The sequence below is a fragment of the Pan paniscus genome, chromosome 23 (assembly GCF_029289425.2).
Source record: "Pan paniscus chromosome 23, NHGRI_mPanPan1-v2.0_pri, whole genome shotgun sequence".
NCBI classification, from domain to species: Eukaryota; Metazoa; Chordata; class Mammalia; order Primates; family Hominidae; genus Pan; species Pan paniscus.
The window spans coordinates 56816528-56842701 of NC_085927.1; the positions used below are offsets into that span (position 1 = coordinate 56816528).

The following is a 26174-nucleotide window of genomic DNA, read 5'->3' on the forward strand; positions in this document are numbered from 1 at the left end:
CTTGAAGAATAACAAATGGCCCATTGTGAGAAATGACACCTAGAATAGGCCACTGACATTTCCTCAGATAAAATAACAAGCCAGCTAAACAGACCAAGAGAGCGAGGCTCCTGCCTGGCTCACGCGGCGCCTGGCTCTGCGAGTCGGAGCTGCCACAGCCCAGCTGCATCTGTGCACTCAGGCAGAGGCTGTCAAGGTCTGGGAGGCCTTAGTTCCCAGTTTACTCTTATTATCTCTGAGGAAATGTCTCCATGCTTGGAAGGCCCTTGAAAGAGGATACGTCGATGGGAAACTTCTCAGAGGAAGCCCGCTGATGATTGCTGCTGATTCAGTTCCCTGAGAAGAGGAAATAAAATCAGACCCACTCTAGGCCAGCAGAACGTTGAGTTGATTCTGCCCAAACTGTTTTCCCAGGGAGGAAGTGATGCCCGGGGGAGGCCACTTACCCTCCTGTCTATTTGCTTGGCTTTTGCTGCCGGTCCTTCCAGTAGGAAAGGCGTTACGAGGGGGCTGGACTTGGAGTCCACGCAGGCCTGTCCTGCTCACTCCCACCATTGCCTCACAGAGCACACTGACCAGCGCGTGGAGGCTTAGTTTCTGCATCTGTGAACCGGCAGAAATAACACCTCCCACCTTGGGCTGCCGTGGGAAATTGGGAGACAGGGCCTTTCCCTGGGAGTCTCTGTGGGGGCTTCATCAGAGGGTGTGCTCAGGTCAACCCGGGCTCCTGCGCCAGCAGAGTTTTGAGACCAGACACCTTGCCACTTGCTGGAGGGAGAGCCTGCAGCCCGGCAGGGAGCTGGTGGGTAGACAGAACCACCAGGAGAGTGCTGGTGTCATGGGCACACCCGGCTGGGAGGAGGGTCAGGGGACAGAGCCATGGCCAGCCAGCAGCACTTGTCATCCTAGCCCCGCATTCGAGGAATGGGGAACTGGGACCTGCCTTTTAGGGTGAAAACACGGGCCAAGAGAGTGAGGGCCTGGTTGCACCCGGTATGCTGTGGACAATGGTGTCCTTCACAAGCCCGGGTCCCAGGAGGAACCCATCCATTTCCCCATGCCACTGGGTGACTCCGACACCTAACATTGATGTTTTCAATCTTTAAAGTCACTTGTTTTCCCCTTTAATTCATGAGCATCTTGAGGGCGTCAGTTCTCTCACTCATGTCTGTGCCTGGTGCCTGGTGTATAGGGACAGATCCCGCCCACGGGACCGGCTCTCTGTGTCCACATTACCCCTTGGTGGAGACAGTCCAGGGTCTACCAGCCGAGGCATGCAGAGATGCGGCGTGGCCTGGCCGTAGGGGTGCGGCTCAGTCGTGAAGAGGAGTAAGGCATTGACGGGCTGCCGCATGGATGACTCTGGAGAACATTGTGCTCAGTGAGAAGGAGCCAGTCACAGAGGGCTGCAGAGCCTGATTCCAGCAGTGTGAAATGTCCAGAATAGGCAACTCCATAGAGACAGAGGCAGGTTTGTGGTTGCCAGGCGTGGGGTGGGGAGTGGGGAGCGGCTGCTGAAGGGTCCAGGGTTTCTTTCCGTGGTGATGCAAAGGCTCTGGAACTAGTGGTGACGCTTGTGACCCTACTCAAGACCACTCTGTCGCACACGCTAAAGAGTGGATTTTATGGCGGATGAATTATCTCTCCGTTTACAAAACCCAGAACCAAATCAAAGCAATACCCATGGAGTGACTGAGGGTCCACCCCCAGCATCCCAGAGAGAGGAGTGATGTGCGAACTGGCTGGAATCCGCCCACCCTCCCACGTTCCAGCAGGTCCCGCCATGTTGGATGTGTCCAGGGCTGTTGCCTCCCTGTCCAGGCCCTCGAGCGCCCAGCTGCTCACTCCTGCTGGAGGGTCAGACACGGAGGCGCTCTTCCCCTTTTATCCTGCTGGTTCTGGGGTGAACCAAGAACCGTGGGAGGTGGCGTGTCACCTCGTCTCTTCCAGTCACACACTTCAGTGTGAGTTAGCAATTGTGCAAGGCTGCGACTGGGGAAGCAGCGCGATGGGATAGGACTGTACACAACACGAATGTGAGGTGGGCCTCTGGGTCCTCAGGGAGCACTTAGGGACCTGGGTTCTGGGACCAGTAGGTGGGGCTGCATCTGGCACCCCCCTCCCCATGTGTACCAGGCTGCTCGGCATAGCCACGGCCCTGCCCCTCTTTACCCCGCTGTTGTCAGGGGCTCAAGGGTGGTGACAGCAGAGTGGTGACAGCTGAAATGACCACGCACATTCACAGTGCGCAGGAGAGGGCCTGGCGCATCAGCAGACTCCGGACAACACCAGCGGCATCATCATCCGTATCATGATTGTGATGTTTATCTGCTTCAACCTTTCTACATATATTCTGGGTTGAAATGTTTCTTTTCTTAAAGAACGTTTTCCTTGCGAAGATGCCATGCAAATAAAACTAAAGTAAAAAAAAAAAGAAAAATAGGGAAGATAATTTTTAAAACATTTATGAGTATTTTGCTGAATGACAACAGTTTTGTAAGGATCTAAAATTAGTTTGTTCAAATATCTGATAAGCCATTTCAATTAGGCATCTGTTTTGCATTTTAAAAACTTTTAGATTGTGTTTTCTCATTCGGTATTTTGTACTTTAAGAAGGAAATTATTTAGAGCGCCATTGTCTGTTCTATCTTTGACGCACATCTGTGGTACGGCTTTCTGGGGTTTTGATCATAGCATGGAAGTATTTACTCAGTGCAGTTTTGGAAACTCTAACTTTGGAAAGAGGTTTTTAGAGGAATTATTGCCAAATGAATATGTAAATATATCAGAAGCAGAGTTTTCACAATCTTAGGAAAAAACTTTCAGATCTGTTAGGATTAAGTAATATATTCTATTTTCTCTCTTATTAGAATGTGAAATGCCTGAGAAGCAATAGTTTATAATGTATTAATTATGTTAATTAATTGGAGAAGATTCAGAATATTAATTATCTGCAACTAATTAGGTGTTAAGATTGAGAAGCATTAAGTGATGAGGTGGAAGGCTGCATGAGTCATTTAGCTAGACTGATGAGAGTGGGTGGAGGGAGCTGGATGCAGGCTCAGCTCTGTTCCTCCGTGGGCCTCCTCGTGGGTCGAGGTCCCGTGTGGCTAAGTCTCCTTGTCTTTTGCATGCTCGGCGCCGCCCAGAGGCAGAGGAGGTGGACACGGTGGATGTCTCCGGCGTGCCCGCAGAGGTGCTGCGCAACATCGAGGCCGACACCTACTGGTGCATGAGCAAGCTGCTGGATGGCATTCAGGTGAGCGCCCGCGCCCACGGGACACAGCCCACGCCCACAGCCCCTGCGGTGAAGAGAGCCTGAGGCCCACGGGGACACAGCCCACGCCCACAGCCCCTGCGGTGAAGAGAGCCTGAGGCCTTAGGCTGCTCCTGAGTCTCAGTGTGGCCGTGTAGTCCCTCCTGAAGCCTCACTTTTCTACATCTGGAATAGCACAGCCCCTCCGGGTTGACGAGGGGTGAGACACAGTGTATGTGCCCCTCGTTCTGGGCACGGTCACGTGTCCTGCTGAGGGCCCAGTGGGAAGGCGAGGTGCAGAGTCTGATCCCCTGCTGCCTGCAGACTGTAGCCACCACCACCAAATAGGGCTCAGGCTCACGGTAGCTACGTGTGTGTGGCTAGCTGTGCTAAGAGGGATCCTCCTTAAAGGGCCTCAGATCGGGGGCCACAGCTCCTGGCCTCTGACACCAGGCTGTGAGCCCTCGCCTGCAGTATTGGTGGCCAGGGCTCCAGGTGCGTGGGGCACTGCAGCTGTGCCTGCTCCCAGAGAGCAACACGAGCTGGTGGGAGTCCCCTGCATCACAGTGGGGACCCTGCGGGTCTCTGCATCAGCTAGGGTTAGTGGCTGAGATTTCTGTAGAAAAGCCACAGGTCTCCCAGTGACAGGGCCAATCCTATGGCATGGTGTAGGGGCAGATTCCCACACAGTACCTGGGAAGGACCTTGTTGGTAGGTGAGTCAGGAATGAGGACTGGATCCAGCTGATACTACAGAGGAACAGCTGAGGGGGATGGACGGGCCCTGGAGTGGGTGTGGGCGTCTTAGTTTATTTGAGGCCGGTACATCCTTTCTAGACACTCGCTTCCTGTGAGGTGCTGTGCTCCACACCTGGGCATAGTGGCGAGTAAGGGTGAGGCCTGCTCCGGAAGCTCACTGGGGGTGGAGGGTAGACGGGTGAGTATGGCATGAGGGGACAGAAGGCACTCGACCCCAAAGACCCAAAGGTGGGAAGAAGTAGATTACAGGGGACAGTGAATTTTGCTGACAGAGCAGGACTTGTCAGATAGAGGAGGGTCAAAGCCCAGAGCGCGGTTTGGGTCGGTAATCGTTTTCTGAGGGACCAAACGCCAAGATCATCACGGGTGTTCGCATGTAGATGGCTCTCTGCTGAGAGCTGGGGCCTCCCGGGAGGGTCTGCATGTTCTGCCAGCGTCCCTGTTATCCCAGCTCAAAGGGGGGCCCTCATCTGAGAGACACAGAGATGGGGTTGTCACTTGTCATCTGCATTGCCTAGCAGGGCTTGGCTTTTCCTGAGCCATTGCGGTAAAGGTTGTTCCTGATACCACTAAGTGAAGAGGTCTCAGCTCATCTACTTGATTCAGAATCGTCAGAATATGGCTTTTATAGCCTGTGGTCTAAGGTTTAGACTCCAAGTTTAATTTGAATATATTAGCTAAAAGGTTCCGTTGAGGAAAGACGTGTGGTTTTTGCTGTTACTTTTCATGATGTAGGAATGAAAAAGGAGAAAGTAGAAGCCTGTTGTGCGGTTGGAGAATGGAAACCTCGTATCTATTGGCTGGTCCAGACTCCTTGTGACTTACTTTGTTCCTTGCAAAGAAAAATGTGCCCACTAGAGATATATTTTGGCCCAAGCACCAATTTGTCATTTCCCCTCCTTTACTAATATTTTCATACATTTTATTCTTTCTGCTAGACCTTTCGGCTTTTTGCCCCCTTAGAAAAAGGATTGAATCATAATGTAAAACTTTATAAATTTCAAATGTCGCTTCTCTGATGGTGAGTGATGGGACTTGTGCCATTTAAATACAAGATTATCTGGCCTCTATTTGTAAATAAAATCTGCTGTACAATGAAATCGATGCTGGCTTTTTCATTTTTCACCTGAGATTTGTGGCCTGATGCAATGGTTTATTGGCAGGGCCGATGAGTGTGAGGGATCATGCTTTCCTGGCGCGTGTGTTTATAGCACATCACCGTCCCGTGGCAGCCGTTGATCTTCTCTCACGTGCCACGATGGATTCCACGTGATCCTCCCAGGAGCAAGAGTTGAGGGATGTCAGTTCCCACCATCCAGGGGACTTGGCAGCTCAGCTGTGATTCCTGTAGATAAGGCCGTCCGAGCAGAGCTCCTCTAGGGACTGTTCAGTGTTTACAAGCACTGCGGCTGTTTTAAGTTCAGAGAAGTATGAGGCTATGTACTCACTTAAAACCACGGCAACACGCAGACCGGCGTGTCAGCTCCCGGACGACCTGGCCGCTTCTGCCTCTTAGCTCCTTTTCTTGCTCTTGGTCTTACTGTCTCCATTTCATTCTTTTGGAACTGCTCGAACCATCTTCCTTAAGCACCCTCTTCACCACATCATCGCCCTGATTGAAACCCTTGGGGAAGCTCTCTCTTGGTTTTCTGAAGTGCAGGCTCTCAGCCCGGCCTCCACCAGTTGTTCCCAGTGTTCTTTCAAGGGCGTGTTTGTTCATCGGCTCTGTGGCAGCCGTCCACGCCGTTGCTGCAGAGGCGTTATTGGAGCCGCTGAGCCAGAACCGTGTGCTGGGGGCTCTTCCTCACCAGGAAGAGGGTCTTCAAGGGCCTCCTAGCCCCACAGTTTCTGTGATTGGTAGGCAGTCCCCATGGGAATGAATGTGAGGAACTAACATTGTCTTCGCCGTGACGGTGCTTCTTGGCGTGTGCATTCCCGGGACAGGTTGGAGCTCGGTTACACCCAGCACACAAGGCTGAGACTAAGAGAGATGAAGCCCATTGCCCAGGTGACGTGGCTTGTATTAAAACCCACGTTGACGGCTCTGGGATCTTTCCTAGCTGAAATACATAGAAGTGAGTCCCATTTGCAGGGAAGTTGTAGAGGGCAGAAACCACATCTATTTTTTTTACCTTTGGATGTCCTGGATGGTCATAACTATGTTTTTGGCTCACTTTGGAGCCTCAATTTGAGATTCCGTATTCTACTTGTTTTCAGTAATTAGTTAACTTTGTCATTTTGGCCGAGATGTATGAAGCACCTGCCTTCTCTCTGCAGGTGCTCAGAGAGGCGGAAGACTTTGGGGTGAGTCAGCATCACCCCTCTGTCCCCAAGAAGCTCAGAGCCTGGTGGGATGGAGCAGGGGGAGTGGACAGCTGATGGAGGCGAGGACAGAATGCTGGGAGAGGAGGCTCTTAGCCCCCAGTAAGATGGCAAACTAGGAAAAAGAACAAACCACTCTTCTCCCGACAAATCCCTAGAAACGTTAGGTGATTGGTCTGTTCTCGCACTGCTTAAAGAAGTACCTGAGACTGGGTAATTTATAGAGAAAGAGGTTTAATTGGCTCACAGTTCCACAAGCTGTACAGGAATCATAGCTGAGGAGGCTTCAGGAAACTTTCAATCATGGCAGAAAGTGAAGTGGAAGCCGGTGCATCTTACAGGGCTGGAGCTGGAGGGAGGGGTTGGGGGAGGTGCCACACACTTTTAAACAACCAGATCTCATGACCCAGCGACGCAGCGCTAGCAGGGATGGTGCTAACCCATTAGAAACCGCCCCCAGGATCCGGTCACCTCCAGCCAGGCCACGCCTCCAGCACAGGGGATTACAATTCAACATGAGATTTGGGTGGGGACACAGATCCAAACCGTATCAGTGGTATTGAACAAAGATTGTTTAACACGCATTGTGGGACTCCTTAACAGCAAAGAGAGGTCCTCCAGGAGCGAACAGCGCTGACTCCACTGGCTGGAGGGAATTGTCAGACCAGCTCATGGCTAGGAGTGCAGGCTTTCCTGCCCTGGCGAGGTGTGATCACAGAAGCCAGTCCTGCTCAGGGAGATCAGGTGCTGCCCAGAGCAGGGACACGGGCTCTGCCATTGACATGCCCAGGCCTGTGTGCCTTGGGACTCTGCACTACAAACATTATTGAAGAGCTTGAAGAGCTTTTGTTTGTGTGGGTTAATTCTCTTGATAACTGCCATGTTGGAAATTCAAATAGAGAAAATTAAAAATATTTAGTAATTTATTTAACAACAACAATGAAAATCCCATTACATATTATTATAAGTAACATTTTTATGATAGATTACTGTTTTTCGAAACAAAAATGTTTAGTGAGAAGAAAGGCATTGTTTTACATTTTTGTAAATCTCCTTAATGTCTAACTTAATAGAAGAATTCTTGTATCTACTTCTACATTCAATTTGTTGTGGTATTTTTTGTTTTAGCTGAAGAATGTGAAGAAAATCCAGCATTACATAGATACATAGTTGGAAAAGGAAGCATGTTTTTTGTTTGTTTGTTTGTTTGTTTTTTGGAGATGAAGTCTCCTCCAGGCTGGAGGGCAGTGGTGCGATCTCAGTTCACTGCAACCTCCGCCTCCCAGGTTCAAGCGATTCTCCGCCTCAGCCTCCCGAGTAGCTGGAATTACAGGCACACGCCACCATGCCCGGGTAATTTTTGTATTTTTGTTAGAGACAGGGTTTCACTGTGTTGGCCAGGCTGGTCTCAAACTCCTGACCTCAAGTGATCTGCCCGCCTCAGCCTCCCAAAGTGCTGCGATTACAGGTATGAGCCACCGCGCCCGGCCAGGAAGTGTTTTAATAGCCTTTTCAGGTAATTTTGGATTCTTTTTTCATTAATACTATACTATTACTCAACAAATGGTAGTTTCTTAAAGGTTAGTTGTGATATGAAATCTGAAACCTCATCAGTGAATGTTTTACACTCAGTTACATTAAAGTTGGTGGCCTATCTTGCACTTTGATAGGATCTTTTACCCATATATTGGCTCTGTAACATCATTCATTGGCGATTTGGAAAATATTGGCTGACTGAGGTGTGCAGATCTTTTAAATGTTGATAAGTTTCATCGTATGATCAAATTTGTTAGTATTACCACCGTCTCATAAGAAGCAGCTGTCAGGCCCAGGGTGGCAGATAAAAGTCTTCCAAAATTCAGATTTTTAATTTAAAAGCTCAGATATTATCATTGGCAACAAACACCGTTCCTTGTTTCTTTTGAAGTGACAGGCCAACTTTATTCATTTTTGAGAAATTATCTTCCAGAGACGCGCGTTTGAATAACTGATTTGTCTGCTAGTCCTTCTTTCATGTAAACATGATGTTTCTTGAAGAAAGTGTTCAGTTCAGCTCACAACTGAAGCCAGCGCACCAAGTGCTCTCCTTGACGACGCTTCTGTTTCTGGATTTGCCCCTCAGGCTTTCCGTGTTCTTCCACGTGTTGGTCAGGGCTGAGCCTGAACGCAGTGTTAATAGTAAGATGAGTGACCTTTCCTGCCGTATCCAGGGCATCCTGAAGTGAAACAGCCTTTTGTTTTCACACCGTGAGCATGTGGTATTGGGAACACAGTGACGGTTGAGTGTGGTGAGGGCACTGCCCTGCCTGCTGCCAGCATGCCCGCAATTTTACCCACCACTGCCTGTGTACTGCCAGCACAAATGTCAGCACCGTGAGGAAGGTGAATCATGCCTTCATGTTACTATGACAGCAGTTTCAATATAACAGACCCCTTGAAAGGTCTAGGGACCCCCAGGAGTTGGCTGGCTACCATCTGAGAACTTCTGCCCAGGAGGGATGATCTCCTGCCACAGACCTGTGGCATTCCCATGGGAAGAGGCATCTGCAGATGACCTCACAGCAGACGAAGTACAAACCAAGCAGAGAAGGAGTGCGCCGGGAATAAATGTTAGCGATTGCTCTCGTTAGGAGGATTTGTACCCAGAGACCTGAGACACTAGAACAGCGATTTGAAAGGAACCAGACAATGTGTAACTTTAAAATATTAAGGAGAACGAAACAGTTTAAAATAAAGACTCTGAAGAAAGAACTCACAGATTTATTTATATTTATTTATTTGAGATGGAGTCTCGCTCTGTTGCACAGGTCGGAGTACAGTGGTGTGATACTGGCTCACTGCAACCTCCATCTCCCGGGTTCAAGTGATTCTCCTGTCTCAGCCTCCTGAGTGGCTAGGACTACAGGCGCCCACCACCACACCCGGCTAATTTTTGTATTTTTAGTAGAGACGGGGTTTCACCATGTTGGCCAGGATGGTCTCGATCTCTTGACCTTGTGATCCCCCTGCCTTGGCCTCCCAAAGTGCTGGGATTACCCAGGTGTGAGCCACTGTGCCCGGCTAGAAATCACAGATGTTAAATGGAACCAAACAGAACTTCTAGCAATCGAAATTAGCGTCACTGAAATTTAAAACTCATTAGACAAAAGAGAAGAGAGAGTTAGTTAGAACTGAATGTAGTGCTGAGAAAATTACCAACTGGGCAACACAGAGAGATATTGAAAATATGACAGATTAAGACATGAAAGATAGAATTTAAAAAATAGAACTAGAAAGAGAAAATGTACTAGAGGAAAGCCAATATTTGTAAGGCTGTGGCTGGGAATTTTTCAGCATTGATGAGATGTTGTTACTAATATCTAATAAATCTCCAGAAAGATGAGTTGAAACTAATTACCTATAGAGACATGAGAGTGAAGCCACTGAATAAGAAAGAGAAGAGAAAGTCTCATAGGAAAGAAGAAAGGCCAGAAAAAAGTAGAATAATGTGTCTCATGTTCTGAAGAAAAATCGCTCTCCAATGAGATTAGATTTAAAAACAGAATCCAGCTATATGCTACTTACAAGACACCCAAACCACAAGGAGACAGGTAGAAAGGAAATGCAACAGAAGAATATTAACCAAAGTAATAGGTAGCTCTGTAGCCCATATGTAGCTGTGTAATAGCCGTGGAGCTATTAAATGAGATAGATTTTTAAGGCAGAAAGCATTCCTAGAGACAAAGAGTATCACTGCCAGTGGATACATTTACCAGGGAAGAGTTCATCTTGAATGCATGACCTTGACCCTGTATTTCTGCACATGTACATAAGTATGATGGGAGAGCGGTGGTGGTTGTCAATGCCAGACATGGTCCTGAGTGCTTCGTTGTAATATTAGTTCATTTTCCCTCACAGCAACCATAAGGCACTTCCAATTTTGTGGCTAGTTAGTTGCAGCATTGGGGTTTAGACCCACACCGTCCAGTACCAGCTTTCCTGCCTCTCAGTGATTAGTAGGTGATATGGTTAGGCTTTGTGTCCCCACCCAAATCTCACCTTGAATTGTAATCTCCATAATCCCTCACATGTCAAGGGAGAGACCAGGTGGAGCTGATTGGATCATGGGGCGGTCTCCCCCATTCTGTTCTCTTGATAGTGAGTGAGTTCTCATGAAATCTGACCGTTTTATAAGGGGCTCTTCCCCCACTTTGCGCAGTACTTCTCCTCCCTGCTGCCCTGCAAAGAACGTGCCTCTTCCTCTTTGTCTTCCGCCATGATTCTGAGTTTCCTGAGGCCTCCCCAGCCATGCTGAACTGTGAGTCAGTTAAACCTCTTGTCTTTATGAGCTGCCCAGTCTCGGGCAGTTCTTTATAGCAGTATGAAAGTGGACTAATACAGTAGATCGAGCAGATAAGAATTAGGAAGATCTGGGAGGACATGTACTGCACAGTTTGGGCAAATGGACATACCTAGACCCCCATATCCAGTACACAGAGAATATTCATTCTTTTCCAGTGTGCACAGAAGATCTGTAAGAATGGCAATACCAGCAGTTACTAGGGAGCCAGATAGACCAAGGTCTGGGTGGGGGATTAGCAGATTGAGAAGAGCATTCTAGACTAAGCTGGGACTCCGTGGTGTGGGATCACTCAGAGTGCTTAGGGAGTAGGAGTGTGGGCTGGGATCACTCAGAGTGCTTAGGGAGCAGGAGTGTGGGCTGGAGCTTGAGGCTGGGAAGCTGGGTTGATGTTTGACAGCTCTGGAAAGTCTGTCCTTGTGGCCTGCCCCAGGTACTTGGGCCTGATCACTCATCTCTGGTGGATTGATGCCCTTCCTGCTAAGTGTTTAAGAGACAGTCTTTTTTTTTTTTTTTTTTTTTTTTTTTTTGAGATGGAGTCTTACTCTGTCACCAGGCTGGAGTGCAGTGGCATGATCTTGGCACACTGCAACCTCTGCCTCCCGGGTTCAAGCAATTCTCCTGCCTCAGCTTCCCGAGTAGCTGGGACTACAGGCGCCCGCCTCCACGCCCGGCTAATTTTTATATTTTTAGTAGAGACGGGGTTTCACCATGTTGGCCAGGATGGTGTTGATTTCCTGGCCTCATGATCCACCTGCCTCGGCCTCCCAAAGTGCTGGGATTACATGAGTGAGCCACTGCGCCCGGCCAAGAGACAGTCTTTTTAGTCAGGGGCATTTGGTGTTGGGGGAAAAGGCAAAGCAGCTGCATTTCCAGATGTGCTGGTCTTAGGGGAGATGCTCTGTCCAGCAAGTAATGCCTGGAAAGCCACTGCTGGCCTGCCGGTCGTGTGAACAACGAATCGATGTCATTGGCACTGCCCTGAGGGATGTCTAAGCTCGCGGAGGGATGTGGGATGTGTTTGGATGAAGGAGGGGATTCAGGAGCCTAAACTAGGTGGTGGCGGGGCAGGCATTGGCGGGCAGGTGCAAGAGCACCGAGGGCAGCTGTAGACCTTGTTGGCCATGCAGAGCAAGTGCCCGGTGTGGAGCGGTGGCAGCGGTGGGGCGCCCTCCTGCCTCATTAGGGCTGCTTAGAAATGTCTGGGGTGCTTTTCAGTGGTTGCTGTCACTGGGAGATGCCGCTGCGTGGACAGCTCCGCCTGGGAAGAACCTTTGTGGCACCGCAGTAAGAAGCATTATGTAGGAATGCTGCACTTGTAGTCATCGGGTCTGGGCTCAACATTTTCCACCTGCGTGACCGTGTTAGTGACTCCAGTTGGATGGGTTCATCTTGAGAGTGAATGAGGTTGTGAGACAAGTCCTGTATTTTGTGATGCAATGGGTGTATTGGATCTGGCAAGGCAGACCATCTGGTCAGAGGTTTCCACAGTGCAGGAGGGTGCCCAGGCTGGCTTGTGGGCAAACAGCTGTGAGGTAGGGCAGGGGTGGGTTTCCCTCAAGGTGGGACACCACTAAGTGCAGGAGTGATGACCTTGAGCCTCCCATTTAAGCCTCATGGGGACTAATCCTCAATGTTGAGGACAGAATTTCTGTGTTTTCTTCCTGAGTTGTGCGGTAGCTTTGATTGTAAGTACTTTTAAAAATTCAGATAAGTTTAATTTGGAGAAATAATTTCTTTCTTGTCTTTATTTTTCACCTTCTTTCCTGATCAGGTTTCTGCCCATTTGCCTGAGTTTCACTCTGTGTGTGTCTTGTTCTCTGGGTGATGTGAGTTGGGTGGGTGTGCACAGGTTGACCGTGTGTGGGTTTCCGGGGTTCTGGCTTTCTGGAGTAACCTGGGATGTGAGGTTGGAGGGAGGGTCCTTTGTGGCTCCCCCAACCAGCTGGCAGAGTAGCTGGTGCCAGAATGAGAAGACCAGGTTTTTTTTTTTAATATTTTATTTTTTTTCTACCAAGTGCACTAGGAAGGTTCCAGCCAGATACTTAATTAAAAAAAAATAATTTGGTGGGCTGTTTCTTTCATTGGTTTCATGGATGTGTCCTTTTAATGCTATTTGGTATTAGTAGCTATGTTTTGGGGATGATTTTTAGTGTAGATCACAGAAACACACCTGGGCCGATTCCAGCTGAGGGAACACTTCTTTAAGAAGGATTGCTTTAACACAGCATGTTGGCTTCGGGACCTGAAGATAACTGGCTTTGAGTGTGTGCTTTCTGGGCAGTGGAAGCTGCTGACCTAGTGCTGTTTCAGCCCCTCCCTCTCCCTGGGGGTTTAAACTTGGTATCCAGTGACAAGTTCCAGGCTGGGCTGGGCACGGTGGCTCATGCCTGTAATCCCAGCACTTTGGGAGGCCGAAGTGGGTGGATCACCTGAGGTCAGGAGTTCGAGACCAGCCTGGCCAACATGGAAAACCCTGTCTCTATTAAAAATAGAAAAATTAGCCGGGCATGGTGGTGCGTGCCTGTAATCCCATCTACTTGGGAGGCTGAGGCAGGAGAATTGCTTGAACCTGGAAGACAGAGGTTGCAGTGAGCCGAGATCGAGCCACTGCCCTCCAGCCGGGGCGACAGAACCAGACTTCATCTCAAAAAAAAAAAGAGAAGTTCCAGGCTGGATGAGGCCCTCTCAGGCTTTTAGGGGATTATTCTTGCACTTTTGCCAGTCTTTTCATTTCACTAACAGCACTCGTGCCAAGGTTGTTGGTTCGCTATTACTTCTTGAATTACAGCTTCCATATTTGCCTACCCTGAAGTCATACTACTACTCTTAGGTTCACAACTTAACAGGACAGTTTCTTTGAGTAGAAAAGAACCATTGCCTTTTATAATTAGTCATTTACATTTCCTTTCCTTGGGGAAGAATTACTGAATTCCAAGAACTGTTTGGTGGCATGGAGGTAATAGGAATATTGGGGAAAGTGACTAAATTATCTCGGAACTTGTCAGAGAAAAGGCCAGAAACGCAGTGGCGTCATGACTTCTTTAGGGAAAGGTCAGGAAACGGCCAGGCCCATGACTCGGGGTGAGGTGGACTCTGCCTGTGAGCAGGTATTGCCCTTCAGGTGGGGCTGGTGTGAGTTGACCATTGATGTTAACACCAGGGAGGCGACAGGGTGGCTGGGGGAAGCCCTGTCCTGCACACTAAGCTGGGGAGATGTGTGGCTTCTTACAGTGCTTGCTCCCAGAGGGGGCCAGCCAAAGGCAGTTGAGGGCGGAGCCTCCGCCATGAGTTCAGGAGCCTCTGCCGTGAGCTCAGGCAGCTGGAACTTGGAATGGACTAAGCCCCGGGGATGTTGTTATCTGAAAGAGAATAACAAAGGAAGGACTGGTCTGATGCCCAGGAAGGTGGCAGAGAGAAAGTGCACTCCAGCTGAGCTCTGATTTGGCATTTGTTGTATACGTCAAGAAGCAGAGTCTTCACCTGGACGGGGCAGTGGAGCGCTTGGTGGAGGCCTGGGGTGGGGGAATGAATGCCCGGAGCGCCGAGTCCGTTTAGATGTGTCAAATCCACACCTGCCCCAGATGCCGGCTCAACTGTGCCCCTGTGGGGAAGGATCTCAGATACATGATTTCAGAGCCCCAGTCAATAAAATCGAGGACTCCTGCCAAGATTTTAGAAAGGTTTATTAAACAGATAAGAATGTGTTAGTCACTGGGCTCTGACAGAAGGTTCATTAAGAATGAATCATTGAGCAGCAAGCAATTTAAAAATGAAAATTAAAAAATTCAATTTACAGTAGCTTTGAAAACCATAAGAATCCGTGTCGTTGCCTGAATGAATAGTTGATTCCTTTTAATTACTAAGTAATACTCCACCGTGTGAATCTATCACAGTTTATCCATCCTCCTGTTGGTGGCAGCCGAGGCTGTTTCTGGTCTTGGGCTGTTGTGAATAACATTTCTGTGAACACTCATGTCCACATCTTCTTCTAGACGCCTGTTAAGTTCTGGCTGTTCCACATCAGAATGCGATTTCTCCAACACTGCGTTCCCCACAGGGTCTTCATTTATTCCGATTCTGATAGCAATCCTTTGTCAAGACAGATATTTTGAGAATGTTTGCTTCTGTGGCTTGTCACTTCATTTCATTAACAATGTCTTCTATGAGCCAACAGTTTCAACTTTGATAAAATCTAATTTATCATTTTTTTTTCTTTTGTGGTAACAGTTTTCTGTGTCCTGCCTACCTCCACAATGCCAACATATACCCATGTTATGATTGATAATTTTAGTTTTTTGGTTTTAGGTCTACAACCTAGCTTGACTGAATTTCTGTATATGGTGTAAGGAAGATGTCAGGCTTCATTTTTTCCTCTACAGATATCCTGGTGAACATAATGCCATTTGTTGAAAACAGTTTTGTCCTATTTCACTTTTGCTGAAAATTAGATGATTGTATAGGTGTGTGTCTGTTTCGGGACACACCGTTTTGTCCCATTGACGTACGAATGGATCTTAATCCAGTTCACACTGTCTTCATTACTGCACATTTTCATGGGTTGGGTAAGGCCAGTCCTCTTTGTTCTTTTAAAAAATTAAGTATTTTTGGTCCTTTGCATTTTTATATAAAGTTTGCTTTTGCCATTTCCTACAAAAAAAAAAAGCCTGTTGAGATTTTGAATGAGAATATGTGGAATTGTATGTCAGTTTCCCTCATACTGACAATATTAGCAAATATTGAGTCTTCTTACCCGTGAGCGTAGTGTATTTCTTAATTTATTTAGATATTCTTTAATTTATCCTCACAAACATTTTGCAGTTTTTGGTATAGGGTTTTGCTCATACTTTGTCAAATTTATTTCTGAATATTTTGTTTTTTTCTGATGTTACTTCAAATGGTATAGCTTTGTTGGTATTTTTTACTACTGATTTGTAGTAAATCAATTTTGGATTGATATACTAGGGGTATATACAAATACAGTTGATTTTTGCAAATGGACAGTTTTCCAGGGACTGCTGCAGCATAACAAATGACTCCCAAACCCTCTGACTGGAAGCAGCCATGCCTTTGTGCTCTCGGGTTCTGTGGGTCAGGATCTCTGTCAGGGCATGGCGTGGATGGCTGATTTGCGCACCACGATGTCTGGAATCTCAGGTGGTGGCTGGAAGCATCTAGACTCCCGTTCATTTAAGAGCCTGGCGCCCTGGGCCTACGTGACTCTAAGAGTAGGACTTTGGGTTGGATCGCCCACTCCTGGCCTCTCCACGCGCTGATTGTCCTCGTGGCATGGTGGCCTTGGGATAGTCAGACCTCTCGCTGGATGGTACAAGGCTCCCAGTGAGACTCTGTCCTCAAACAAGGTGGAAGCTGCATTTTTCATGACTGAGCCTCAGAAGTCACACACTGTACTCAGAAGTCATGCCCCCTGTACGCTTTTGGTGGAAGCAGTCATAAGTCTATTCTAATTCAAAGAGGGAGAAATTAGTCTCCATCTCTCGATGCCGGAGTGGCATTGGTCACCTCCTGAAAGAGCATGTGGGACAGGAGAGAATGTGGCCACTTTTGGAAAATACCCTACTTGCATCTAGTAATCTTGCTAGAGTCACTTATTATTGCTAGGAGCTTGTTAGTAGATGCCTTAGGATTTTCTGTACACGATGATGTCATCAGCAAATAAAGAGACTCTTCTTTGTTTGCAAGACAAATGGTTTTTATAGGTATACCTTGGAGATATTGCATGTTTGATTCCAAACCACCACAATAAAGCAACTATCCTAATAAAACTAGCCACTCAAGTTTTTTGCTTTCTCAATGCATATAAAAGTTATATTATACTTTAATTTATTAACGTACAATAGCATTGTATCTAAAAAGTGTACATACCAGAATTCAAAACTACTTTATTGGTAGAAAATGCGAATGATCATCTGGGCCTTCAGCAAGTTGTAATCTTTTTCCCAGTGGAGGGTGTTGTCTCGTCTTGACAGCTGCAGACTGATCAGGGTGGTGGTTGCCGAAGTTGGGGTGGCTGTGGCAATTTGTTAAATTAAGACAACAATTTGAAGTTTGCCATGTCAGTGGAGTCTTCTTTTCCTGAAAGAGTTCTCTGTAGCTTGCAGAGCTACTCGATGGCATTTTATCCACAGTAGGACTTCTTTCAAAACCCCGGTCAGTTCTCTCAAGCCCTGCCACTGCTTTATCAACTAGGCTTATGGAGTGTTCTGAATCCTTTGTTATCATTTCAACAATGTTCACAGCATCTTCATGAGGAATAGCTTCCGTCTCAAGAAACCACTTTCTTGGAGTCCAGTCATTCTGGGAAAAGAAGAGAAAAAAAAAAGAAGCCACTTTTTTTTCCCTCATTTGTGAGAAGCACCTTCTCATCCATTCGAATTTTCCTGTGAGATTGCAGTAATTCAAGCACATTTTCAGACTGTTTCTAATTCTGTTGTCTATTTCCACGATATCTGTAGTTACTTCCTCCACTGAAGTATTGAACCCCTCAAAGTCATTCACGAATGTTAGAATCAACTTCTAACTTGCAGTTAATGTTGGTTTTTTGACCTCTTCCCATGAATCACAAATGTTCTTAATGGCATCTAGAAAAGCAGGTCCTTTCCACAGGGTTTTCAGTGGGCTTTGCCCAGTTCATCAGAGAAATCACTTCTATGGCAGCTATAGCCTTATCAAGTATATTTCTCAAATAATGACTTGAAAGTTGAAATAACTCCTTGATCCATGGTCTGCAGAACGAATATGGCATCAGCAGGCATGAACACAACTTTCATCTTCCTGCATGTCTCCATCAGAGCTCTTGGGGGACCAGGTGCATTGTCCATGAGCAGGAATATTTTGAACAAAATCTTTCTTTCTGAGCAGTAGGTCTCAACAGTGGGCTTCAAATACTTGGTAAACCCTGCTGTAAACAAATGTGCTGTCATCCAGGTTTTGTTGTTCCATTTATAGAGCACAGGCAGAGTACTGAGCATGCTTCTTAAGGGTCCTAGGATTTTCAGAATGGTAAATGAGCCTTGGCTTTAACTTAAAGTCACCAGCTGCTTTAGCCCCTAACAAGAGAGTCAGCTGGTCCTTCGAAGCTTTGAAGTGAGGCATTGACTCCTCCTCTCTAGCCATGAAAGTCGTAGATGGTGTCTTCTTCCAGTAGAAGGCTGTTTCATCTACATGGAAAATCTGTTGTTTAGAGTAGCCACCTTCGTCAATTATCTTGGCTAGATCTTCTGGAGAACTTGCTACAGCTTCTCCATCAGCACTTGCTGCCTCACCTTGTACTTTTATGCTATGGAGACGGCTTCTTTCCTTAAACCTGATGAACTGACCTCTGCTAGCTTCCACCCTTTCTTCTGTAACTTCCTCACTTCTCTCAGCCTTCATAGAATTAAAGAGAGTTAGGGTCTTGCTCTGGATTAGGCTTTGGCTTAGGAGAATGTGTAGCTGTTTGGATCTTCTATGCAGACCGCTGAAACTTTGTCCACATCAGCAAGAAGCCTGTTTTGCCTTCTTAACATTCGTGTGTTCACTGGAGTAACGCTTTTAATTTCCTTCAAGAACTTTTCCTTTGCATTCACAACCTGGCTGTTTGGCAAAAAAAAAAGGCCTACTTTTGGCTTGTCTCAGCTTTTTGCATGCCTTCCTCACCGAGCGTAATCTTTCTGGCTTTTGATTTAAAGTGAGAGAACGTGCGACTCTTTCTTTACTTGAACACTTTACTTCACCCATTGTAGGGTTTTTACTTGGCCTAATATCAATCTTGTTGTGTCTCAGAAAATAGGAAGGCCCGAGGAGAGGGAGAGAGATGGGGAACTGCCGCTCAGCGGGGCAGTGGGAACACACACAAAACATTTATTAAGTTTGCTGTCTTAAATGGCATGGTTTGTGGTGCCCTAAAACAATTATGATAGTAACATCAAAGATCACTCATCACAGATCCCCATAAAAGATCATAATGAAAAAGTTTGAAATATTAAGAGAATTGCCAAAATGTGACAGAGTCACACACACACACACACACAATAAATAAATATATATATATTATTTTTTATTTTTTGACAGAGTCTCACTGTGTTGCCCGGGCTGGAGTGCAGTGATGCGATCTCAGCTCACTGCAACCTCTGTCTCCCAGGCTTAAGTGATTCTCCCACCGCAGTCTCCTGAGTAGCTGGAACTATAGGTGCTTGCCACCACACCTGGATAATTTTTATATTTTTGGGTAGAGATGGGGTTTCGCCATGTTTTCCAGACTGGTCTTGAACTCCTGGGCTCAAGCGAGCTGCCCATGTCGGCCTCCCAAAGTGCTGGGATTACAGACGTGCGCCATCGCGCCCGGCCGCAAAATGTATGTTTTATTTAAAATGAACTCTTATAGATAGTTTATTCTTGCAATTTGCTTTCTTAACTTTTTAGTGTATGTTTAGACCATATATATATTCATCTAATCTGTCCAACCTAATTATTTATACGGTTGGGGTTTAGGTTGCCATTTTCCTATTTACTTTCATCTTTTCTTATTTGTTCTTTTTTCCCTACCTTCTTTGGATGAATTGATTATTTTTTTCAATTAATGGAGTTTGGTTTTTTTAGAGCAGTTTTAGCTTTCCAGAAAAATTGAGCAGGAGGTTAGAGAGGCCCCGTGTGCTCCTCAGCGTCCTCCTTCAGCCCCAGCCTCCCTGTGATTAGTATCTCACATCACTGACTTCAGTGTGGCATATGTGTTACAATTGAGGAGCCAATAGCGATACATTATTGTCAACTAAAGTTCACAGTTTACACCAGTTGTAGGCTGTGGGTTTTGAAAGGTGTGCAGTGACATGAGTCCACCAAGAAAGTGTCGCACAGTGTCGTCCCCTGCCCTGAACACCCTCATGCCCCGCCTGTTCATCCCCTTCCACCCAACCCCTGGGCTTTTTACTGTCTCCATAGTTTCACCTTTGCCAGAATGTGACTTAGTTGAAATCCTGCAGTTGGAACCTTTTCAGCCCACTGCTCCTGCCGCGGTTGCTTCTCTCCCCGTTGGCTCACTGGCTGTCTCCCTCCCGCGCCGGCGTTCGTGACGGCTCTGCTCCTTGCTGTGTGCCTCTGGAAGTGACCATGGATGGCCTCCTCCTGCTGGTGTGCCGCTTTACTCTGCGGGTTGGCCCGTGTCTGAAGACAAGTGACAGTCACGTTTCCAGTGGTTTACAGAGGCACTGGTTCCTCTGGCCTGGCTGGGTTGGGAGCCTTCAGCCTTAAACCACTGTTTGATGGCTGACACATCATGGAAGGTGCGGAATTAGGGGGAGGTTGGGTTTGCACTCTATATGGACATTGTCTTAGGTTCTTTTAGACACAGTAACTCAATACCCCCTGTGCCCTTGTGATGGAGCCCTTCCTCTCTCCATTTCACAGATGGGAACACAGAAGATCAGAGAAATGAACCTGGCAGGTAGGAAAGCAGGGGGTTGGTTAAACAAGGCTGCATAGAATTTGACACGTTTGTGCTCTGAGGGTGCTTTCTGAGAGCATGCTGCCGAGCCCCGTCCTTGGCCCTGCCCTTCCCTCCTCTTGGCAGAGACTGTAGTGAAGACGTCAAGGGGATCCGTTTAACCAGTGCCTCTCAGCTGGGAGGGATAGCGAATGTGATAGATGGCACAATCAAGATTCAGAACGAGTTCAGCTGCCTGCAGTGCCAGCCGGGAACCAATCAAATGAATGAGCTACTAGGAATAAATGGCAAGTCCTACGTTCAGGTGCATGAGCCGAGCAGTCAGCTCAGCAGAAGGCAGTGTGGACAGTTGGGGTTCACTTTGTCTTCCGTGGGAAGCGCGTGTAGTCACTTTGCCTGGATTACGGCAGTTGCCTCGTGAATGATACCCCTCCATCCTCATTTGGCTCATTCCATTGTTTCTACATCATCTTTCCGTGGTGCAAATCTCTTACCTGCAGTGGCCTCCATTTGCATTTCATTACCTGCATTTGAGAGCATTGCCTGGGTCTCACCGCTGACTCCGACGTGGCCTTCCAGCCTCAGAGTGGTCTCCTCCTGCCTGAGCCGCAGCTTCCTCACTGCCCTCCAGCTGCCCTGGCCTCCATTTCATTTCTGGGATGTGACATGCTCCCTCGGGCCGCCGGGGCTCTGCTGCATGGTGCCTGAACCCTCTCTCTCATCTCTGCTCAGACCTCACACCCTCCAAGTGGTCTTCCAGGACCAGCCCTGGTTCTGTGCGATGATGGTGTGGCCACCCAGGTCCTCGTTAGCAGTCAATGTGCACTTGCCTGGCGTGTGATGAACATTGGCTCAGCTGTCAGACTGTCATCCCTGTGAACAGAAGGGTCCTGTCTGCCTGTCCACTTTTCTCCCTGCCTGTGTCAGGGGATCCCAAGACGACCCCACAGAGCCACACTCGTGGCTGTGATTCTTCACAGTGCAAGGATGCAGAGGAGACTCCATCAAGGGGTAAAGTCCAGAGGAAGCGGTATAAGCTTCCAAGCCCCCTCCTGGCGGAGTCACATGGGACACGCTGGATCCCTCCAGTGCGGGGCTGGGACGACCCGTCCGAAACGTTGCCTGCTGGGGAAGCACATTAGAGACTCAGCACCGAGGGTGTTACTGGGGACTGGGCATGCGGACACTCTCTGCTTGGCATGTGCCCAAATGCAGCCTCCCAGGAGGAGAGCAGGTGCCCAGGGTGAACCACCCTGCACAGTGTAGGCCCGCCGAGTCATCCAGATCAGTCAGGGAATCGTGGGAACTCTCCCGAAACCCACATTCTAGGCACCGGCCGGGGACCGGCCTTGCAAGCAGGACTATCCGGGGATAGCATTCCCAGGCCTGCGTGTTTGACTCCTTCGCACACATCGATACTCAGGACTTGATTTTCTGGCACGTAGGAGGCTTTCAGAGTTGAACAGATGAAAGAACTAGTATCTGATGTGGTTCTGCCTTCCGCTGGACTGATGCATTAATGGCTTTAACGTATTAATGGCTGACAGTGGAGTGCAGCTGTGACAGGAGGCTTCCTAGCTCTGTCCTTGCGTGGTCAGATCCCAGCTTCTGTGTTCAGGGCTGGTGGCCGGGGGCCCCCGAGAGGACGTGGAAGGGAGTCTTTTAAGAGTTGAAGGAAATGGAAGTCTCTCAGGCCATTGCTTGCAGAAAAGACTTCCTGAGGTGTTTCAGAGGCAGGTCAAGGCCTGGGTGTGGAAGGCACATTTGGTTTCAATGTGGGGAAGACACTATGTTACGGTGAAATTAGCCTGGAAAGAAGAGGCTGGACTTTGTGGGGAGGTGGATCCCTGGTCCAGGTGGAAGAGCACTTTGTCAGAGAGGCAGGAGGGAGTCTAACTTCTCCGTGAGCTGGCAGGTTTGACTCTGGGTACTTCCAGGTGAGCTGATAGGAATTTATATTTCGACTCTTCTCTAAAATGCTCCCTAAGAAAATTTTATTCTACTTTTCTTCCGAAAAGTGCAGAAAGTGTTATTTGTTATCGGGAAGAGTGTGATGTTGTAATGGCAACAGGTGTAAGGCAAGCTGAGCGTATTTTAAAAAATTTATATTCACAGACTTTACCTTCTGTGAAACATTTCACAACAGGTCGTTGTCTTCAGCCCTTCCTCTCTTCCCTCTGATGCATATGTTTTATAAATTATATCCTTTTTTAAAGATACCAGATCTCAATTGGAAAGGACATGCATATTTACTTTTTATGAAGGGAATAATGTTAATATTATTACTAATGACATTTTTGTAAGTGTAGAGGATTCTTGCTTAGTTCCTGTTTTGCTGCCCAGGTACATGTTCACCAGCACAGGTGATGTGGGTGCCAGGTGTGGGAGGCGGGGTGCTGGGCTGGGGTATCCCGAGGGCAAATCTGGTTTCCGGGCCTTAAGCAGACAGAGCCTGTGATCTACCCAGGGGCCTTGGTGCAGCCTGCGGGCAGCTGCTGGGAGGGCCTGGGCGGTCAGTGCCTCCCTGGGACAGGCTGCTGCGAGGGCCATGGGACATTCTTTTCTCCCTCCTTTCCTCAGCCACCTGGCTCTGGATTCCTTGGCCACGGTGTCTGCCTCCTTAGAGTGCCCTTGAAGGCTTCCTGGCCCCAGAGCGGGGCCTTCTGCAGGCTGGGCTTACCTCCCGAGCCAGGAGGGCCCAGACCGACCCCCCTGTGTCTTAGCCTTGGCGCCTCGCCCTCCGGGGGTGGGGCCGGGCGTCCCTGCTGCAGCCTTCTGAAGGCTGGCCTTCTCCGCCCCTAGCCTGAAGCCAGAATGCCGAGGCCATTGCTGTCAGTCTTTGCAGGTCTTTCAAAATGCAAACATTTTCTCTTTCAAAATGCAGACCTTTTCGTTATTGGCTCTCAGGTGTCATTCTTTTTTTTTAATTGTTTGGATTTCTGAGAATCCGTCTTCCCTACCTGGGTTTTGAACAAATTGAGAAATAAAACAAAACTGTGCCAGATGGAGGCAAAGAATAACTTTTATTTCTGCTAAATGAGAGCCTAAAATCCTGTCTTAGTGGGAGAGCCACCGAATGGCTGACTGATCCCAGGACCCATCAGGCTCACCCACCCCATCAGAGCCAGTGTTGAGGGCCGGGCCCTGCCCACCTGCTGTGGAGCCTCTGAGAAGTGCAAGGGGCTGAACCCACCTTCGCCTCTCCCCGTTTTAGCCTCCATGGGGCGAGCATTTCTGCGGCTAGAGCAAGTCCAGGAGAGGCAGCAGCTGCGCTCCAAGCTGACTCCAGGTCTGTCTGTTATTCACATAACCATCAGGGACCTGGACAGCCAGGGACGTGGCCTCTCTTGGAGTGGAAGAGATCGCAGTCCCTCAGGACAGACCAGTGGGGTGGTTAGAATGTGCTCCCCATGGCTCCGGAATTTGTCGGAATCGGACATTCATTAAGTAATCTCAGGACCTCTGTGTACTGGAGGCTGCCACACCACTCTCAGGTTTACTTCTCACCCTTAATTCTGTGCAGCTACATTGTTCAACCGGGCTTATCAGAATTCCTCCACGAGGTTAAATGACATGATGTAAACTTGCAACACACAGTGTGCCCTAAATTTTAACATCAGTGTGCTTCTGTTATCCAATCTCTGGGGAGAAATTAAGTCTTAAAGGCTAACCATTGCAAGTTCAGGTCCAAAGATGTTGACAGTCAAAGGAATTCAAGTCTGGAGCCAAAATTTCTTACTCCTGTTAAATTTCAAATATACGAAAGCTCACAATTTGTCCTTAACTGTTGCTGCGGCTCCCTCTCAGCCGGACAGGTGCCTGGGTCTCACTGACACCATCGCAGCTCCTTCAGGGCCTAAAAGTCCTGCCCATTAAACGCCGTATTTTGGACAGCCAAATTCAGGAGGCCTCCAAGCTTATCCCTGAATCAGCCCACGACATCTAGGAAACATATCATCCCCAGGCCCTGGAGCAGTCACTCCAGAGATCCTCTCCCCGGAGCCCATCCCTCCTGCTACACAAGGTCACCGGAGGGCCTTGGCGTCATTCTAAGTGAAGGTGGCAAACGGAGTTTTCGTGGTTCTGCCCTCAGAGATGTGACAGTTTGGAATCCAGAGCCTGTCACTTGAAATCCACCTGGGAGAAATCCCTCAGCAGGCCGGCAGGTCTGACTCGGCTCATTTTCCATTTCTAGGGAAAGAAAAATCCTCAGGGCCTTGTAGGCATTTTTTGTGTTCTGTGCCACAGCGGCTGCCGTGCCTGCTCTTGTTAGGAGATGTCATGTGTGCTCTGCGTGTGTGCACGCACTTTGTGTGTGTGTGTGAGAGAGAGAGAGAAACGTAGAGAGTGCTGGCTGCGTGTGTTCACATTTGACTTTCCAGACTTGGGAATGCTGCCGGCCTGAAGGCAGTCGCTCAGCTCCACGTTTGTCTTACCTGGGGTCCCCTCCTGGGTTCTGGAGCTGGGGGTTCTGTGAGTGCTGTTTCCACGTCACTGGGGCCTCCCGAGGGCTGACACCCTTGCTGTGTGCCCTGTCACCCTTCCTCCACCTGCGGATTCTGTGAACTCCGTGGCCGTGTCCCCTCACGGCACAGGGAGGCCTGCCTGCTTGACCACCTCCAGGAACCTCTCTGTACTGGAGGCTGCCACACCACTCTCTAGTTTACTTCTCACCCTTAATTCTGTGCTTGAACCGTTTTCCAGTCCTGAGCCTATGGAAAAGGAGTATCAGTATCAAGCCCAGATCAGTCTTTCAACTTCCCTCCTGGGCTCTGAATGCCGGGTGCCACATGGACAGCTGCCCGTGTAGACCTGCCCCCCTGCCATGCAAAGCAGCACCTCCCTCCTGCCAGGTGGTGCCTGCAGACCCCTGCCCCCTCAGGCGCACAGGCAGCAGATCATCCCCCACTGTCGGAAAGGCTGCCCTGATGCTGCCTGCTACGAGCCAGCACCTGCCTGGTGGCCCGAGCCCACTTGGTGAGCTGCAGTTGCCTGTGCCCAGCACCTCCTGTTTGGACCAAGACTGCATTACCTGTGCCCTTACTGAGGCCAGTGGCCTGCCTGGCTTCCCCTAGCTGAGACTCATGGGGCCATCCCCAGTGTCACTCCCTGAGGGCAGAGCTGCCACGGGCAGTCATCTCCCAGTGCTGGCCGGGCCAGAGGCCATGTGTGCTCACTAAAGAGTTTGAAGCGTAGGCCAGAACCCACAGGAGCCCCAGGCACAGCCCCCGTTGTTTCGCTGCCTCCCGATTCTCCTTTCTCCACGGGTTCATGGATTAGCAACCTTAGTTCCACCTGCAACCCTGGTTCCCCTTGCTATGTAAGGCCACACATCCACAGGTTACAGGGAGTGGAACCTTGGCATCTTTGGGGCTGGTTATTATTCTGCCTTCCACATTCACTGCTGTTGGGTACAGATTAAGTCTGTTAACCACGAGTCTGGTTGAAACCCTCCTTCTGAAAATGCCCCCGACCACCGGCTGAGGCCCAAAAGGCAGCCTCCATAGGGAATGCCCTTCTCTTGTTGATGGGAGCTGCCTCTTCATGTTCCTGCTGTGGGATGAGGCAGCACCCCCTAGTGTCATGTGTGTGCTCTCCTAGGTGGTGACAGCAGGAGTAATGGACCTGTCACTGCCCCGGTACCTGCTGTGTCTTGAAATCTCTTCCACATTCCACTTGTTTGTTTCCCTGAGTCCTAGAAGGCAGTGTTATTACTCTCATGTTATTGGTAATGAAACGGAAGCCCAGAGAGGTTATGTTACTTGCCAAGGTCACACAGCTCCTGAGTCCTAGAGCTGAGGCCCCATTCCTGGGCTGTTTGACTTGAAACTGCCCAGGCCCCCTTCCCTTTGATGCTATGCAGACCTTCCTATGTTACTGTCTGAACTTCACCTGAGTTCACCCAACTATATCTCTGAGAGTAAAGTCACATGTCCACTGTTTTCAACCATGCAGTGACTGTGTCATTAGCATTTGGACTGTGGCCACGATGATGGTGCTGTCAGCACCGGGCACCTTTGCCGTTGGTTCCCGGCAGGGCTGAGTGCTCAGGGTCCA

At 48.7% G+C, this 26174-nt stretch overlaps 1 protein-coding gene across 7 annotated transcripts in view; it reads left to right on the plus strand.

Moving 5' to 3' along the window:
* TBC1D22A (TBC1 domain family member 22A) overlaps positions 1 to 26174 on the plus strand; it is a 419760-nt gene that overhangs the window by 210544 nt on the left and 183042 nt on the right. For 5 of the 7 annotated variants that reach the window (XM_003812372.6, XM_055106057.2, XM_014343350.6 and 2 more), the window contains one exon: positions 3150 to 3259. The exons of the other annotated variants lie outside the window; for them this stretch is intronic. In XM_003812372.6, coding sequence (XP_003812420.3) covers positions 3150 to 3259 — 110 coding nt within the window. The remainder of the gene's footprint in view (positions 1 to 3149; positions 3260 to 26174) is intronic. 7 annotated transcript variants of the gene reach the window in all.